General features: G+C 50.8%; 2 protein-coding genes across 4 annotated transcripts in view; one reads left to right on the top strand and one right to left on the bottom strand.

Moving 5' to 3' along the window:
- XPO7 (exportin 7) overlaps nucleotides 1–6,569 on the bottom strand; it is an 87,910-nt gene extending 81,341 nt beyond the window's left edge. For both annotated transcript variants that reach the window (XM_068551988.1, XM_068551989.1), the window contains exon 1: nucleotides 6,480–6,569. In XM_068551988.1, the coding sequence (XP_068408089.1) occupies nucleotides 6,480–6,497 (18 nt within the window). In that variant the 5' untranslated portion in view covers nucleotides 6,498–6,569. The remainder of the gene's footprint in view (nucleotides 1–6,479) is intronic.
- A 5,641-nt stretch (nucleotides 6,570–12,210) lies between these two features.
- DOK2 (docking protein 2) lies at nucleotides 12,211–16,555 on the top strand. 2 transcript variants are annotated; one of them, XM_068552950.1, is made up of 5 exons: nucleotides 12,222–12,284; nucleotides 13,280–13,561; nucleotides 13,795–13,873; nucleotides 14,774–14,958; nucleotides 15,443–16,555. In XM_068552950.1, exons 1-5 carry the CDS (start codon nucleotides 12,222–12,224, stop codon nucleotides 16,067–16,069), a joined length of 1,236 nt encoding a protein of 411 aa, XP_068409051.1. In that variant the 3' UTR covers nucleotides 16,070–16,555. The 2 variants fall into 2 exon arrangements, with proteins under 2 accessions (XP_068409052.1, XP_068409051.1); XM_068552951.1 differs by lacking the exon at nucleotides 13,280–13,561 and having other exon boundaries at nucleotides 12,211–12,284.
- Nucleotides 16,556–18,431: the final 1,876 nt, after the last annotated feature.

The following is an 18,431-nucleotide window of genomic DNA, read 5'->3' as shown; positions in this document are numbered from 1 at the left end:
CGATGAAGAATGGCCCCCACTTGCCGCAACTGGAGAAAGCCCTCACACAGAAACGAAGACCCAACACAGCCATAAATAAATAAATAAATAAATAAATAAATAAAATATTTAAAAAAATGCTTTTTAAAAAAATTATCATTATAAAAAAAAATAAAACAAAGGGGCTTAGCATGGTGCCGGCACATAACACATGTTCCATAAATGTTACTGTCACCCTTTCATGTACCCCCAACGAAGGTCCCCCACCAGTAAGTTGTACAATAACCACCACCACAACTGTCACCTAAATCTTCCAGCAGTTCTCCAGTCTTCTGGAGACACTAGGTCCTTTCATCAACCTATTTCAAGGAACATTCCATTACCATATCTCTATGATACCTACCTTATAGACTGGCTGTGAGCATTAAATGACATCATGTAAAATGGCAAGCAGCTAAAAGTCCAATAAATGCTAGCATGAAGTTTCCAATGCTGCCTTCTCTCAAACACATCCTTCCCATTTATGACGGTAGGAGCATGTGTGTATCTGTGTCTTCGTGTGCGTGCACATAAACATGTATGAAGGAGTGAAGAGCCAGGGATGCAAATATCAGCTATACTTAAGACCCAATTTTTGACAATTCCCCTCCTTTCCGCAAGATTTTGATATGACTCCTGGGTACCAATCTCATTCCACTGAGAATTCCCTGTCACAGTGAGTCACTATAAGTGTGGGGCGTGAACTCAGATGCACTGGAATGGAGGAAAAAGGTGATGGGAGCAACAGTCCCTTCATTCAGAGACATGTTGACAAAAACCAATGTCTCACCACAAATTCACAACTCAACCCAGGCTCGTTATCTCTCCAATTAACATGCAACGCCCCTGAAAATAGGGCATTACATCTTGTACTTTCTTGCATGTGTCTAAGAACAGGCCATCAGATGCTTAATAGTCATTAATTGTTTTTAACCATCCTCAAGAATTCAATATTTAAAAATTCAGCCTGCATGTAACTCTCCAGGAATACATAGTGAGACAGAGAACTAGCCTTTCACACAGGTCAAAAGAGAAAGACTTGCAAATCGGTTTCTCAATAAAATGTGGTAAGCATTTCATCTAAAAAGGAATGTATCTTTAAACTCGAGTTCTAAAGTTCATGAATGGCCTGAAACTGTAGGCAAATCTTTGTGTAGGTATACTTTCCCTCCTTAGAGAGCACACAGCTTCCATTACATTCTAAAAAAATAAAAAAACAAACCAACTCCCCCCAAAGCTGAAGGACCACTGCTCTATATAGCTTCTCCCCTGGCTCTGAAGTTCAAGCTCTCATGGACAGGCCTTCCTCAGCTGGACTCCTAAAAGCATACTTAAAAATCAAATGACAGGATAGTACAACAGTTACCCTCAGGCAGAAGGATCTATGGGTAGTTGTTGAGGGGGGGGGGCACCAGAGGGACTTCTGAGGCGCTGAAAATATTGTGGATTTGGGTGCTGGTTAGAAGAGAGTTCACTTTGGGCTTTTGTTTTTTTGTTTTTTGGCAGCGCTGTGCGGTTTGTGTTCCTTAGTTCCCTGACCAGGGATCGAACCTGGTCCCTAGGCAGGAAAAGTGTGGAGTCTTAACCACTGGACCACCAGGAATTCCCAAGAGTGTTCACTTTGTGAAAATTCATCAAGCTGAACAGTTATGATTTTTGCACCTGTCCGAAGGTATATTTCAATAAGAGGTTAAAAAAAAAAACAGTAACAAAGATGGGTCACTTATACATAGCAGACATCATTACATAATGTAAAAAAGAAGCCCTTAAAAATTATGTCCTAGGAAGGGTCCATGTGGTGAAGAGCTGAAACCTCCAGACAACAGCCAGTGAGGCACTGTGGCCCCTAGCCCATCTGCCTGCAAGTAACTAACTGATGGTGCCTGCCAGTGAGCATGTGGGTGAGCTTGGAAACAGGTTCTCCATCCTCAGTCAAGCCTGGAGAAGGACTGCAGGCCTGGCTCACAGCTTGAGGGCAAATGAAAGACCCTGAACTAGAACCATCTAGTTAAGCCACTCCCGAATTCCTGACTCAGAATACCTGTGAGATAATATATGTTTGGTGTTAAAAAAAAAAAAAAAAAGATGCAACATCTAAATACTATCTTCCTCACGTATACTAAATTAGTGAGCAAAGTGGCCTCGGTAGTTGTACCTACAGAGACATCAGCTTATCGGTTTAAACTGGCAACTTTCCCTTCTCGAAGGGCTGTGGTACAATATTGGTTTCGAAACCCAACCAAGAAAAAAGAAAATACAGCTGGTGGTTATGAATATCAATTTCTGGATCAAATGGAAGTTAATTCATCTGTAAGATACAGACCAGGGATCTTCTTAATGCTCCTTTCTCCTACCTCCATCTAAATTAGAGATTCCATTACAGTAATATATTTTGTTTTATTGCATAAGTGTTTGAATGATACTACATGCATATATACAACCCTTAATTTTTCTGAAGGTTTTTCTCACGAGAGGAAGTAACACTAAATCAGAATTATCAAGTACATATAAATATCTTCTTTTAAAATACAGACATATTATTTGTACAAATCCACAGAAGAGGTAGCTGGGGTGAGTGAGGGGACATAGCTATTTCATATCATCCAACACAAACGTAGCATGCTTTGAAATCAATGTATTAAGTTCTTGTGTCCATTTGACTTCTGAAGCCAGCCCAACACAGCATTAGAATTTGACACTTCAGCAGTCTGGCTCCAGTATCTTTCTCAGCCTGGAATCCTTTGCAGTGCCCAGCACAGCAAAGGGCCTTGCACACATTAAACATTATGGTATTAGCTTAACTGAAAGAAAGTTAGAAAAGTAACTGTCTTTTCTTTTTTTCCCATTAAAAATTCTCGAAAGTTGTACAGAATTCTCTTCTCAAAATGAACCACGGGTAGATCCTCTCATGTTTCCTTGCATATTTTTAAAAGCTAAAAAGACAACTATCTTTTGCTCTAATCAGGCTAAACTTTTGCACTCTGTTAAATTTTAACCTGCCAGTTTCAATGATTCTTCTTGACTCCCTAGAGTTACACTGGTGGTCAATATTTAAACAAATATGACTATCTGAAAATCGTATTTTCTGTTACTACACAGTCATAATATAGAGCCCAGTAAATAATACTGTAAGATTGTGGGTAAGGCCCAGCATAACAACATAATAAATCCAACAAAACTCCAGAATTATCCTTCATTTAATATATTTACATATAATTATATGTTAAATATACTTAATATACAATTATTATATGCGCTTTCCTTTTCCTCTCAAGAGCCTGAATGTAGCTAGCACTATTAAAGCTAACATCTGATCCTTCTTAATTTTTTCATTACCACTGTACACTAAGCCATCTTCATTTCCTTACAGTAAGTAGTCAGCAAGTGGAAATACTGAATCCTCATTATCTTATCTAACTTTAGATATTTAAAAAAAAAAAAAGGAAGGAGGAGTGTTAATTTTATGAAGATAAACACAAATGAGTTTGTTTTTTTTTTTTTTTTTTACAGTTAATCACTGCCTCTATGGTGGGTGTTAGAGTCATCTAAGACCAAGAATAAGAAACTCATCACAACAAGGAGATTCTTTCTTACAAGCCTCTCTTCTTAAGAGGCTTGATTATGACACCAACAGAGCTAAAAGACACAAATATTACAATTTTCCCATTACTACCACTTTGTGACTTCCATTAAACACTTATCAGAAGAGGTGCTCAGGACTCCAGCCTGAGAATCATATGACACTTGCTTAGTGTCAATAGAAAGAAAACAAAACAAAAAAAACTGCTCACCCTGGTGGTTCAGACAAGCACTAGGTACATAATGAGTCAACTATTTAGTATTACACATGAAACTTTCAAATAATCAGTCTTGAACCTGTGATAGGCTCCTTTTTTTTTTTTTTTAATAAATTTATTTATTTATTTATTTATTTATTTTTGGCTGTGTTGGGTCTTCGTTTCTGTGCGAGGGCTTTCTCTAGTTGCGGAGAGCGGGAGCCACTCTTCATCGCGGTGCGCAGGCCTCTCACTATCGCGGCCTCTCTTGTTGCGGAGCACAGGCTCCAGACACACAGGCTCAGTAGTGGTGGCTCACGGGCCCAGTTGCTCCGTGGCATGTGGGATCTTCCCGGACCAGGGCTTGAACCCGTGTCCCCTGCATTGGCAGGCAGATTCTCAACCACTGCGCCACCAAGGAAGCCCGATAGGCTCCTTTTTAAACTTCATGTTCCAATAGTGTTTTCAGAAAAATATTCCCCCTCAACGCACTTCAGATTTGTCTTTAATCTTTTCATTTATTTACTCTTTCCACACAGGGGAGAATCTATCTTTTTCTTGGGAAGGTTTTGTGCTACAATAAAGTACCACATTAAACTTTCCGAGTATCCAATACTAAAAGTAATCTAGTGGTCTAACAAATAAAAGCAATATGCCCCATTCTATTTAAAGAGAAAAAACTCTTGCAAACTTACCCTGTTGTTATAAAGACCACTAATTTAGAGAGTAACATACTACAACTCTCCAAAGTCAAATAAAACAATGGACTGGCATAGTCCTCTTTGTTTTGAAAAATTAATAAATTCTTACTTTGGTAGATTTTTATTTTGGGGTGGGTGGGGGAAAAAAATCTCCTTACTAAAAATAAGGCAGACCCTCCTTTGAGACATAATTGCTACTAAGACTGCTTTGACCCATCTTGACTTTCCTCTGGTGAGGAATGACAACCTTTCTGTTCAAAAGGTGGGAGAGATCACATTAAGAGAAACTTCTTTGCAAGAGATAAAACAGATGTATATTCATAAAAGTACACGGACTTCCTCTGCCTTCCAAAGCATCATTCAGAAAGGCTATCTATTCAAACCATGTTCTGGAATGCTCACAGACACTACTTTTTTTTCCCCCAATAGATAAGAGCACGGGACCCAAAGTCAAAAGCCTTTGATCCACTTTAGCCTTACCCTAAGCAAATCTCGTATCAGTTCTGTGCTTTGGTTTGTTTCTGCAAAATGACAGAAGTAGTTCTTGCCTATCTACTCTTTTAGAATGGAAGAATTAAAAAAAAAAAACAACACATAAAAAATCCTTCACGCTTAGAAATGGCTGCTATAAAACTCAAGGTGCTCACTATTATTATTACTATCACCGTGTACCAAGTTTTACTGCTACTTCTCAATTAGGCCATGATACTGGCTTTGAAACACAAATCCTGTGGTCTTCCATTTGTGGTTACAATTTTTGATATAATTCTGCCCCGATAACTTGTACCTCTAAGATTTACTCTACTGATCCCTGGCCTGAGAATTTATTTAGTCCCTCCTCTCCCAAAGAAATTGGTAGAAGTCACACCATCCACCGCCTTGTAGACATAATGTGAGGAATAAGATCATCCTCTTTACTCGAGGAATGATAACTATACAGTATGCAAAATAAGGCGACACTTGTTATCCTCTTTTCTTTCTACTTCCCACAACACAAACCCTCTGCTAGAAAATCCGAAGGTTTCTGACAGCAGATTTGTAACAATAACTGCCATAAAAATATCAGATCTGATGCACAGAAAGGAAAAACTTTACCGAGTTTGCAAGAAATAACCCTGAGTCCTGCAGCTACTATTAGGTTCGGTATGAGTTGTCCCTTCCTAGGGCCTGTGCCGTGTGTCTCTGAAGAAAAGTGGCCTGGGCCCAAAGCATGCCTGGGGCAGCCCTGGAGCCCGATCAGGACCCTCCAGAGCAACGTCTGCACCCAACGTTGCATCTCTCGTTTCAGACACACCCCCTCCACCCCGTGTTTCAGAGGAGGTGTGGGCACTCAACTCCTTCACTGGGGATAGGGGCACCGGAGGGAGGGCGGGCCCAGGCCTGAGCACCCATTTTGGAGGACGGGGGAGCTCGGCCCTGCAGGCTGTGCGATCAGGAGTCGGGGAGTGTAGGACGCATCCGTGGGAGGAGGGAGGAGGCCGGAGGGGGGGGCCTCTTGTACTCGGGGGCGTGAAGAGGAAGGCGGCGGGAAAGACTCGGTAGAGCGAGGTTTGTCAGTGCGAGGTATTCTTTTTGTTATCTGTTTAGGGCTGGCGGGTGTGATGGGGAAGTTCCCCTCAGGACAGAGTCGGCAAGGGGTCTCCCTCCCTTCCCCGTCTTGGGGGGCACTGAGGACTTGCGAGAGGCCTCCCTCCAGTGGGAGGACAGTCACTGATAAGCGATGTAGGCTGTGCCAGCTGGGGCGCCGATCCCTGAACCTCCAGCCCAGCGCGAGAGGCGTGGGACGGGGTGGGAGGGGATGGAGGAGGCCCCCGGCCCAGGAGGCGGGAAAGGCCCCAGAGCTCCGGGACGGGCGGCGGCTCCGGAGCCCCGAGTGGCGGCGGCGCGGGCCCGGTGAGCCCCGAGCCGGCCCGAGCCCCTTGGGCTGCGTGCGACCCCACTCCCCACTCTCCGCGGCCGCCCCCTCCCCCGCGGCTCCTCTCACCTGCACATGATCCGCCATTTTGCTCCATTCATGCTCCTCTCCGGCCCCCCTCCCCCCCAGCGCGCACCTCGGCCGGGCCGCCGCCGCCGCCGCCGTCGCCGCTGCGCCTGCGCGCTCGGGGCTCGTCGCGCTGCGCTCGCGGCGTAGCACCGCCCGGCTGCGTAGGCCCGGGCGGCCGGGGCCGCGGTTGGAGAATGCGCAGCGCCGTTGGGACGGCGTAAAAGCGCGGCAACGTCAGCGGCCCGGAGACGCCGGGGGCGGGTGGAGGAAGGAGCGGACCGAGGGGCGAGAGGGGCGGGGGCCGGGGGAACAAAGCTTTGTTTACATGGTTTTTAAAGGGGCCGTGCTCGCTCCGGCGGGCGGGCGAGAGCGGCAGCGGGAGTTGGCGCTGCCTTAGCTCATCGGCTTCGCGAGGGCTCCTCGAGGGGCCGGGACCTGTCCCCGCCCAGACCCCTGCACCTGGCGGATTCCTCTCTTCCCGAGTGTCCTCACGACGTGCCCCCGGACGCTCCCCACCGCTCTGCGGCCGCGCCACTGCTGTAACACCACACCCCCAGGGGGGTCTTCCGGTGCGCCCACCGCCCCAAACCCCCGCTTGGGACGCCGGCATTATTCTTTACTTTAGACTGCCGACGGTGGCCGAATTTGTTCGTGTCTTTCTGCTCCAGTGGACAGGGGCCATTGCTCTCTGATCCTGGGTTTTACCAGCAACCCAAATCTCCTTGTTTCCATTTCTATCCTTTTCTCCACGATAAACATTCATGGAAGTAGCCGCCAAAGAGTGGTGATGTTGGAAACCTGCAGAAGGCACGGTTCCGATCTTCCCCAATAGGTTATCTTAACCAGCAGTCTAGGCTGCCTCCTGAGAGGGGTCAGAAGCTGGGGGAGGTGGTGGTGGGGAGTGATAAAGGAGTTTTAGGACCCTTGACTCAGTCTGAGTGGGAAAGACATCCCTCTGGGTCAGGTCAGGTAAGGCTCTGTCTGCTGAGGCCAATTCCAGCCTTTCCCACTAGGAATGATCCATGTTAGATAATGCCGGATCCCGTTTTCAATTGGATTCCACTCTGGCTTCCAATCATGGCCCCCAGATTAGATTTTAGCTGGATTCTGAGAGTATTGGTTGTCTGAAGTTTGTATTGACTAGGGGCCACCACGTGCGATGGAAATGATTATAGTAGTGAATGACACACACTTTCTGTTGTGGATCGAGAGGACTGGTACTCAGCATTCATTTCAAGCTTCGTCCTCCTCCAAGTGTGTCTTCCTGATTTGCAGAGGTAGGACACCTAAAAACTACATTACCCAGACCTCCTTGTAGCTAGGGTTCTGTATGCAAGTTCGGCTCCGCCAATTAGATTCACTCAGAGAAGACTTTGGAGGCAGAGCTTTTGACTGTTGCTTTTGGCAGGCCTAGCCCCTGAGATGTGGGATTTTTCTGTTTTTGTTTTTCAACAACTTTCCAATGTCCAATCCTTAGCTCCCTGAGGGTAGAGAGCAGGGGTGGTGGGTCAGGTGCTTCCTTGGTATCTTCTTGGAGTGACGATTGCAGTGGCAGTCTTCGAATTCCCTACTTGCCTGATTGGGTAGAAATAACAGCTCCCTGTGGGCCAGGCCCAAATTCACCCCCCACCAAAACCCTCCCCCACACCTGTTTCTCTCCCTCTATCTTCCCTTTCTCAGTAAATGATACCGTCATTCACCCAGTTGCTCAAACTAAAAACCCAGGAGTTGCCTTGATTACTCAGTGTTTCAAGAGTCCCCCCATATCCAATCCACTTGCAAGTCCTGTTGAATCTATATCCGGTACATACCCAAATCTGGCCACTCTTCTTCATCACCACTGCTAGCACCCTGATCCAGGCCACCATCACATTTATCCTGGGCTCTGATAATAGAGTCCTTGCTTTCCCTGCTTCCTGTCTTGCCCCATGATAATCCATTTTCCCTATAGCTGCAGAACATCCTTTTAAAATCATAAATCAGATCATTCACATCCCTGCTTAAAAATCCTCAAGTGGCCTCCCATTACATTTAGAGTACATTCCAAATCTTTGCTATAGCCCAAGAGGCCATGTGATGGGACCATCTCTCCATGTCCCCTCTGGCTCACAATGCTCTGGTCATTCTGCCCTTCCTGCACTCCCTCACATCCAGCTGTTCCTGCCTCAGGGCCTTTGCCCTTGAAGGAACTTCTGCCTGGAATGTTTTTCCCTCAGATCTTTAAGTGGCTGGTTCCCTCTTATCACTGATGTCTTGGTTCAGTTGTTATCTCCTCAGAGAAGCTTTTCTCACCGGCTCTATTGAAAGTTGTCCCTGACCCCTTCACTGTCATACTTACAGCATTGATCACTGTCTGTACAAAACTATTTAGTTACATATTTATTCTTTTCATTGTCTGAGTGTTCAACTAGAAAAGAACCACGATGAAAACAGGGATTCCATATATGTCTTGTTTATGCTCTGTCCCTCCTACCTCTGCACAGAGTAGATGCTAAAAAAAAACAAAACCAAAAAACAAAAACAAAACTTTTGAGTTAATTAAATTCTTCCTGGGCTTCCCTGGTGGCGCAGTGGTTGAGAATCTGCCTGCCAGTGCAGGGGACACGGGTTCGAGCCCTGGTCTGGGAAGATCCCACATGCCGCGGAGCAACTAGGCCCGTGAGCCACAATTACTGAGCCTGCGCGTCTGGAGCCTGTGCTCCGCAACAAGAGAGGCCGCGATAGTGAGAGGCCCGCGCACCGCGATGAAGAGTGGCCCCCACTTGCCGCAACTAGAGAAAGCCCTTGCACAGAAACGAAGACCCAACAGAGCCATAAATAAAAAAATAAATAAATACATAAAAATTCTTCCTATCTCAGTCTCATTCGAGGGTGCATTTGGGGTCTTATGAGAACATAAAGAGTTTGAAGTGTTATGCCAATGTTAAATAACATTATTATTATGTAAATAATGATATACTTAGTGGAGAAAGGGTGAGGACTGGGAATGAAACTCAAGAGACTGGTCCTTCCTTCCCACGGTCAGGAACCACTGGGGTCGGAGGAGGCAGGGATGGAATCTTTCATGAACCCCGCTCACATTTTTTCTGTGCTCAGTCTTCCATCCTTCTCAGGACCCCACCAGCTCCTTGCCCATTCTATACCTTCTTTCCTGTTGTGTGTCCAGAGCTGCCCCTTGGGTAGCTGCACCCCGCCCGCATTCATCCTCGGGGGGTTGCCTAATCTCCAGACCTGTCCAAGGAATCAGTCTCTTCTGCTCCTTCCTTTCTTGCCCCCAAAGACAAGCCCAGAAGCCCTTTTGTATTAAAGATTTAGTTGCTAATCACTGGTGAGGATAGTAACAAAAAGTTGCCAAGTTCCTGTAGCTGTGATCTCTTGATCTGCATTGTTCCTAACTCCTGCTGAGAGAAACCTTTGTAAAGGAAAGGATCCTGGTGGTGAATATTGAGGCACAAATGAGGTGGGGGGGATGTCCCTTTCTTTCCAGTAAGAGCCATGGGGAGCCAAGGGGCACCCCACCCCCACCCGGGCCTCAATATAAACCACTGGGACCCTTTCCTTTTTGCTGCTTTCTCTCCCTATCATTGGTGCCTGGGTAACCTAAGGGCCTCTGGTTCTCTGCCCCTCTGCTGTGTCTTGGAGCTATCTCTTCTGGGTCCCTGCTCACAGGGTTTGCCTGTGGCCAGACAGAAGGTTACTGGGGTTAGTACTTCCTCTGTGGGGTTCCCGCAAGTCCTGCTAGGAAAAGTGGGTGTTGCTCTGAGTTCACTCCTGCTGCAGGCAACAGCCACAGGAAGAGAACTTTTCTAACTCCCATGGGCAAGGGATGGCATTCGGGGTGTCTGAAATTCCTGGGGCTCAGGCCTCCAGGTTTAAATAGTTTCCAAGTAATCTGGCAAGCTCGGGTGCCCCCCTGTGGTTCTGAGTGGAATGTGTCCAATCGACCTTGGGGGAAGGTGATCAGAGTGGTGGGGGGGACATCCTCTGTTGTCTTGCTCCGGTCTGGTCCACCCACCAGCAGCGGCAGCATCTCAGGTCTCACTCCACACCTACTGCATCAGAATCTGCACTTTTAGCAAGATTTGCACATTAAAGTTTGAAAGGCACTGCTCTGGCAGCCCCCAGGATGGCCCTAAGAAAAAAAAAAAGAAAAGCCCTTCTTTTCTCACTCCATAAGGAGATGCTGAGTCGACCACAGACCATGCAGCCCCCAGGTAATGTTGCCTCCCCTGAGGGACTAGAGAAATGGAATAGGCCACCCATTTCCGTACTCCTAACCACTTCCCAAGGAGCTTTTCCCACACCGACATCCTTGGTTCCCCCTTGGTCTCTGGATTCACCTGTTCAAATCCAGGCAGCTGGGCTGAGTGCTGTGAGCTTTACGTGACTCAGTCCTCTCCTCCCAGAGCTCATAACATTCACCTTTTAGAGCTGTTTTGGTAAAGCACATGGCAGGTACAGCAGAAGGTGTGAGCGGTGTACTGTTCTGCTCTCCTTCCTAAGGCAACCGAACCCCTGTGGTAGAGGAAATGGCTCAGTTACGTAAGCACCCATTATGGGGTTACCCCAAGAGTGCTGGTCTAATACTCTGGTTCCCCCAACATTTCTGCACGGTGCCTCCTTCAGATTGCTTCTCTAAACCATCTGGCTCTAAGTTAAATATTCTCTGGGGAGCTTAGATTTCCCCAAAGCAATGTATCTTCTTGCATGGAGTCTGGATTCCACTTAGGGGTCAGCAATAAAAAGAGTGTTGAATTAAAGATCAGGTGCCCCGGTACTTCCTTCTCTGCCCCTGTGACCTCAGGAGAGTTGCAAACAGGTGTGTTCATACCTGCCCTTCCTTCTTTCAGGGTTAGATAGGGTGCCTGGAGACAGTGTGTGTCCGGAAACTTTGGTAACTATGAAGCACTTTTGATAATTCTAAAGCTTTTTTTTTTTTTTTAGTATAAGAATTGCTACCGTAACTTAAAAAGATAACCTCCAGATGGAACTCCAGTGTCTTTATAACGCTCTCAAAGGCTGGAAAGAAGGTGAACTCCAACAGTTGAGATGTGCTCGGGGAACATAGCATGTTTCAGTGTGGGAGTGTTCATGTTTCTAGAAGCTCAAGGAGGTGGTGTGTGTGTCATTGTGGGGGACAGGACACAGACTGAAACTGTTGCCGTGGAGTGTGTGAAAGTGGTGAGGCTAATGTGTCCAGTGTGTGTGAGTGTGGCTCAGCTCCTACTGAGTTGAGAGCTCTGGGTTCAGGTTTGGTGGCCTTGAACCCATGCCTCAGACCTTCCTGAGCCTCAGTCACCTCATTTTTAAATGACAGACTTGGGCTGATTGATTTCTAAGTTCTCTCCTAGCTCCGTCATGCTAAGCATCCAGCTTGAGCATGGGGGGCCTTTGGCTCCTGGTTTTACTGTCGAATTTCATTTCTGGGTCTCTGTACCTGAGTTGCTGCTCACCAAAGCGCTGGAGTTTGGCTTTTTGGAAATTCTCTCTTACTCACTGAAAATGCAGGAGGCTTGAGCATGAAACTCACTCATCAAAAAGAAAACACACACACACATACACACAGAGCAAGAAACCACAGGGCTTATCAGCCTGTCGTCATCGAGCAGACGAGAATAGTGCAGAACTCTAGGCAGAGAGGAAATGAACTTGTGAGAAGGGGGAACATAGGGCAGAGAGGAGAGAAAGAGGGCGGGAGTGGAAGCAGAGAGCTGAAGCTCAGGGGCCCAGGATGGTGGGAAGATGGAGGACGTGGCGGTGAAGCAGGGCTTCCTGTACCTTCAGCAGCAGCAGACTTTTGGGAAGGTAGGAAGAGCACAGCTGGGCTGGGGCTGGGGGGCTGCTAGAGACTTCCCCGGGGAGGAGAGGAGGCCCCGGAATGTTCCAAAACACTTATGGGACAATGGAGACTGCCATCTACCACACTGGGCCCAGAGTACAAGCTTGGGAGGGCTCTTTCCTTAGCAGCTGCTTGCCTCTGCGAGCTGGCTCCAAACTGTGCTCTTTGCTGACAGCCGTTGCCCCGGGAGGAGGGGGAAAAAGAGGGCTCTGACTCTGCTTTTCTTGCCTTTCTTGTTCTGTGGTGACGTCTTCTCACCGGGACACCTTGGGAGGGAATGGAAGGCACAGTGGAGGGGATATTTCAGGGTTGCCGTGGAGGTTCCTTCCTCCTCTCCTGCCCCAGTGGGGTACGTTTGGCTGCTATTGAACTTGAACTGGGGTCTCTGGGAGCCAGGGCCCCATTGTGTCCAAACTCCTTTTCCTTCTTTGGCCTCCTTGAATGAGGACGTCTTCCTTCCCTCAGCGGACACACCCCGGGGTTCCTCTCTCTGTCTCTCTCATGGCCTAACTTGTCAGAGGCTGAGGCGGGAAGGTTCAGGAGGGTCAGCTGAGGTTCCGGGGGACAGGACCTTCTATGGGGCCTCACACAGAATGAGAAGCATGCTCCCCAGTCTGGGCCCTTGGGCTGCGCTCCTCACCCCTCTGGGCTCCGGGACTCACAGGTTTTCTGCCTCTTGACTTGGATCCCCTGGGTTGGGCCTGCCCAGCCTCCCTGCAGTCGCCTCCACGGGGCTCACTCCCGTGCCTTTTTTGCCTTTGGCTTCCTCTCTGCTGTCATTGTAGGCCTCTTATTGGGTTGCTTGGGGTGCATCTCCATTGCTTTCTAACTCCTAAGGCCTCTGTTAGGCTCTCTGCCTCCTTGGGTCTCCCCCGATCTTCACCTCTGTCTCCCCCGGGTCTTCCTCTCCCCGCTGGTCACCATCTCTCCATCTCCCCACCTGCCACGCATCTGGGGGCAGAAATGGCGCCGGTTCGGGGCGGCGCTGTACGGAGGGTCGGGCTGCGCCCTGGCCCGGCTGGAGCTCCAGGAGGGCCCGGAGAAGCCTCGCCGGGGAGAGGCGCCCCGGAGGGTGATCCGCCTCAGTGACTGCCTGCGGGTGGCTGAGGCCGGAGGGGAGGTCAGCAGCCCCCGGGATACCAGCACCTTCTTCCTGGAGACTATGGAGCGCCTGTACCTGCTGGCGGCCCCCACTGCAGAGCGGGGTGACTGGATACAGGCCATCTGCCTCCTGGCCTTCCCCGTGAGTCGCCCAGGGCTGTAGAAAGGGCAATGGGGCACTGGATGCTTGCCGTGGGCAGGTGTCGTGAGAGCCAAGGTCAGGATGCTGGAGGTGGTTCCTTGGTGGGGGTGAGGGATCCCAGTTCAGAATAAAGACAGGGCAGTAGGCTGAGTGTGTTTTGAAAGAAAGCTTGGGGTGGCCAGCGGTGGGGCTTGGGATTGGCGATGGTGGTGAGTCTTGGGCCTTCTCCCCAGGGCCAGAGGAAGGAGCTGGTGGGGAAGGGCGGCCGGCCCCGCATGGAGGAGAATGAATTGTACAGCAGTGCGACCACAGGTGAGGGGCCTGCCTCTGCTCCCTGGGAGCTCTCTCCAGGGCGTGGTGGGGAGGAGGTGAGGGCTGGCCGGCTGCCGGCTCAGTCTTCCTGCCTTGTGGTTGCCCCCGGCCCCCCGGCCAGCCCCCTTATCAGTCTCTCCACATCGCTTCCGGCACAGCCCAAGGTCGGGGAGGCTGGCCTGCCTTAAATGTCAGCCCTGCACCCTTGGCCCACTCCCTCTTGTCCAGGCCCTGCTGGTGGGAAAGGGCCCGGCTGAGGGGTCCAGGTGAAGGTGGGGCTCTTGAACTCTCCCTTGTTGGCACCCGAGCAATTGTCTGTGAAAAGAATGGTTTTCTTTCTGTGGATTTGAGCTGTCCTGCGGCAAGGGAGCTTTTTGCTGACCAGGCAAGGCCCCTCCTGCTATCTGTCTAGCCCTTGGGGTGGGCGCGTCGGGAGAGCAGGTGGACACGGGGTGGAGGGCACATCCAGGCTCCACCCCTTGGAGCGCACCTGATGGCAGGGGCAGGGGCTGGGTAGGCTGACAGCTGGGAGGGCAGAGTCAGCTGCATCTGCAGCTGCAACAGTCGGGATTGGGGAGGCACCTGGGTTGGGGCGAGAGATGAGATGGAGGAGACAAGGCTGTGGCTCTGGTGAGAGGGGCAGGAAGGATGTGGGTACGGGGTCGGGGTGCGTGTGGCTAGGGCGTGATGCCTCCTGAGGGAGGGGGTGGAGGTTCCCGGCATTTTAGGGAGTCTGACCTGGTGCAGGGCAGCTCAGCCTTCAGGATGCAGGCTGCAGGGTCATGGGGCCGTGGATAATACTTTTTCTGGAGACCCGGCATGCTATGTAGAGCAGGGCAGAGTTGAGACAGGTTGGCTGCTTCCCATGAACTGCCTCCTTCGCTCCCCTCTCCTCCCCAGGGGCCCCCCGCAAGGAGTTTGCTGTGACCATGAGACCCACAGAAGCCAGTGAGAGGTGCCGGCTCTGGGGATCCTACACCCTCCGGGCCGGGGAGAGTGCCCTGGAGCTGTGGGGCGGCCCTGAGTCGGGCACGCAGCTGTGTGAATGGCCCTACAGGTTTCTGCGGCGCTTTGGGCGGGACAAGGTGAGCGGGGTGGGGGTGGGGGGGCTGCCGCGGGCAGGTGAGAGGAAGGATGAGTGTCAGGGAGAGGGCGAAGGGGCCCTCAAAGGAAGAGGGAATAGAGGAGGAAGAAACGACGAGATGAAGGCCGGCAGAAGAGAAACAGCGCGGCCCAGGGGCTGGGGGAGAAAACCACGGCAGGGAGAAATGGTGGTTGAGGTGGGGGAGAAGGAAAGGAGAGGAAGAGGTGGGGAGAGGTGGGAGGGTGGAGAGTGGCTGGCGTGGTGGAGGATGAACTCTACATCAAGCTTCATACTCGGATGGATGGGAGGAAGAAAGAGAAAAGATGAGAGAGGGCTTTGCCTGTAAGCAAACGCATGGAGGGAGGGAGGGGAAGCAGCTTGGGGAGAGGTTGGAGGTGACAGGTTTGTGGTTGGGAGCTGGGTCCAGGAGCAGCAAGCAGCCCCGCCCAGCGGCCTGCCAGTCATCGGCTTTCTTCTCCACCCAGGTAACCTTTTCCTTTGAGGCAGGCCGGCGCTGCATCTCAGGGGAGGGCAACTTTGAGTTTGAAACCCGGCAAGGCAATGAGATCTTCCTGGCCTTGGAAGAGGCCATCTCTGCCCAGAAGAACGCCTCCCCTCCTGGGCCCCCAACCCAGCCAGCCCCCGTCCCTGCGGTGCTGCCCCGGCCGGAGAGCCCCTACTCCCGACCCCACGACTCACTCCCACCACTATCGCCCACCGTCCGGGTTCCCGCCCCCCGGCAGCAGCGGGGCCCAGAGGGGGAGTACGCCGTGCCCTTCGATGCGGTGGCACGGAACCTGGGGAAGACCTTGAGGGGCATCCTGGCCGTCCCTCCCCAGGCCCCGGCCGACCCTCTGTACGACAGCATTGAGGAGCACCCGCCCTCCCGACACGACCACATATACGATGAGCCTGAGGGGGTGGCCGCCCTGTCCCTGTATGACAGCCCGCAGGAGCTCCGGGGTGAGGCCTGGAGGAGGCAAGCCGCAGCTGACAGGGACCCCAGCGGCCTCCAGCATGTCTACCCAGCGGGACAGGACTTTGCTGCCTCTGGCTGGCCACAGGGGACAGAGTATGACAATGTCATGGTACTTAAGAAAGGCCCAAAGTGATGGAGGATGGAGGAGATGCGGACTCCATCAACCACCAGCGCTGAAGTGGTCCTGTGCATGCTGGGCCGGGCTTAGAGACTGGTGAGAAGGAGCCGGGGGGCAGGTGGGCCTCCCCTTCTAGCTTCTGCTGGCGACTCCTCCTGGCCACCGCATCCCAGGAACCTCCCTCAGCTCCTTCCAGAACCCTAGGCTTGGCTGCCTTAGTCTGGCCTGAGGAGTTGTCCCTCCCAGGGCCAGCTGGGTGAGTCACCATCCCAAAGCAGGAAGAGTGCCCTGAAGAGACCCACACTTCTCCTACCCCTTTTCCACTTCCTCTTCCCCCCGCCCCCCCACCGGCCTAAATGGAACCTCCAGATTTAGGGCAGAGGACAAAAGGATGTCAGCAAGTTGCCCTGGTTCCTTGGCTTGTGCAGGCCACCTGCCTGCTGGTGTCCCCTTCCGGGGACAGCCGTGGCTCCGGGCAGCCTGGAGGATGGCTGTAGCTTCCTGCAGGTTTTGGACTTCTCTGTGGCATTAAACATTTCTGAAATATTTCTGTGTGGCATGAGTGTACGAGGCGGGCATGGGACAGGCACAGCCCTGCTGGGGGTGAATGCTTTGACCAGCCACCACTGACACCTCCTGTCCCAGCAGCAAGGTCCTCTCTGGGCCTAAGCTCCATCCCAAGCGTCATCTATTCACAGAGGTAGAAGTCTGTGCAAGTCAGGGCGCCCCGGGAAAGATCTTTAAGCATCTCTAACCCTTTGCTAGGGTAGGGTCAACACCAGAAAAATAGCGGGGAATCTGTGTGTGTGTGTGTGTGTGTGTGTGTGTGTGTATGTGTGTCTGAGTAAACCTGGACTGGAAGATAGGCAAGAGTTGAGCCTCTTCAGCGTTGGAAATGGGACTACTCCCACTCAATCCCTTGCCTTCCTGAGACTTGCCCTCTTCGTCTGTAAACTGAGGGGGTTCCTCCATGTAGGCACTGAGAACACTTCCTGTGCTGAACTTCCCCCTTGGCCCTTGTATCCCATTTCCCCACAGGCAGGCTCTGTGCTGTCTCCTCTCATCAAAACCCGCTTCCATGGAAAGGGATGTCAGTGTGTTTCTGCTACCGGCTGACTCAGCCAATATTACGGGGCACTGCTTGTAAGGCCTGCCCTGGCCTCACGATGCTTACAGTCCAGAGCGGGCTGAGATGAGGGCACACATGTCTATCACAAAAGGTGGACATTAGTGCCACAAGATGTGAATCAAGGCCCTGGGGATCAAGGGAGATGATAGCTGTTTGTTGGGGGACCAAGAAAGTTTTCATATCGAAGGTGGCATTTAAGGTGGACCTTCAAGGGTGGGAAGGAATGTGAAAAGAGCATCCCAGGTAGAAGAACGTGAATGGAGGTGTAGAGGGAGGTATGTATACACTCAGGAAAGAGTTCTACACTAAGAATGGAGGGGACACGGGACAATCTAGTTGGGAAGGCAGATCCTAACCATGTTGTGGAGGAATTTGTACCTAATTAAAGGGGAAGGAGGAATGACAAGTCTTTTTTTTTAAACTTTTATTATGGAAAATTTCAAACATACGCAAAAGCAGGAGTAGTGTAATAAATCCCCATGAATCCATCAATTAGCTTCAAGAATTATCAACACATGGCCAATCTTATTGACGAGGCTTTTGAGCAGGGCGTCCCGTAAGAGCTGTGTGTTAGGTCAATAACCCCGACAGCCCTTGGAAAATGGTCTGGGGGCAGAGTGAGCTAAATTGGGAGGGGAAATGCAGAAAGACTGGGGATTCAAATGCCATTGTAGAGATAGGGCCTGCAGATCTTAGAGTCACATTGGATGTGGAACACAGAGAAATAGGGTTTCGGGAGAGATTCAGTTCTGGGGAAGAAGGTGAGCTTAGTTTCTGACTGAGGCTAAGATGGCCTTATGCTATCCAGCTAGAGGAGTCTCGGCAGCAGCTGGAAAGGGGCTCCGGAGCCAGGGAGGGAAGCAAGATAGAGACCTATGGGCTGCCCAGCCTCCCACGTGGGTTGTGATCGAGTTTTATGTCACACCATGCCTTTGCTCCTTATTAAAGGAATTTGAGGCAATGGGTGAGCAGGCTGGAGACAGAGGGAGAAGCCTTCCAGGAGTCCAGACTCTTGTCTGTGCCAAAGGGCTATTCCGGTTGCCACCACCCAATCCCAGCCTTAGAATACACTGGAGGTAGGCAGGCCTAATGCCTCTAAGGGGTTCAGTAGTTCCCCTCTCCAGGTGGGAGTTGGGGAGCTCTTAGGCAGGGATGCCCCCTAATTTCCTTCAGAGCACTTGAGACAGACATCCCAGCACAGCCCAGCAGGGGGCAGTGTTAGCCTGTGGAAAAGGCCACTGGGGGCTT

This window comes from Eschrichtius robustus, chromosome 10, assembly GCF_028021215.1.
Source record: "Eschrichtius robustus isolate mEscRob2 chromosome 10, mEscRob2.pri, whole genome shotgun sequence".
In the NCBI taxonomy this organism is placed as follows: Eukaryota; Metazoa; Chordata; class Mammalia; order Artiodactyla; family Eschrichtiidae; genus Eschrichtius; species Eschrichtius robustus.
The sequence above is the reverse complement of the archived record's forward strand: the minus strand, read 5'-3'. Positions and strand labels throughout refer to the sequence as shown.

Bases quoted from the DNA above. Each gene is read 5' to 3' on its own strand.
- DOK2 (XM_068552950.1), top strand. From the start codon at position 12,222: ATGGAGGACGTGGCGGTGAAGCAGGGCTTCCTGTACCTTCAGCAGCAG. The intron at 12,285-13,279 runs GTAGGAAGAGCA...ATCTGGGGGCAG, and splicing joins AGCAGCAGACTTTTGGGAAG to AAATGGCGCCGGTTCGGGGC. The intron at 14,959-15,442 runs GTGAGCGGGGTG...TTCTCCACCCAG, and splicing joins GGCGCTTTGGGCGGGACAAG to GTAACCTTTTCCTTTGAGGC.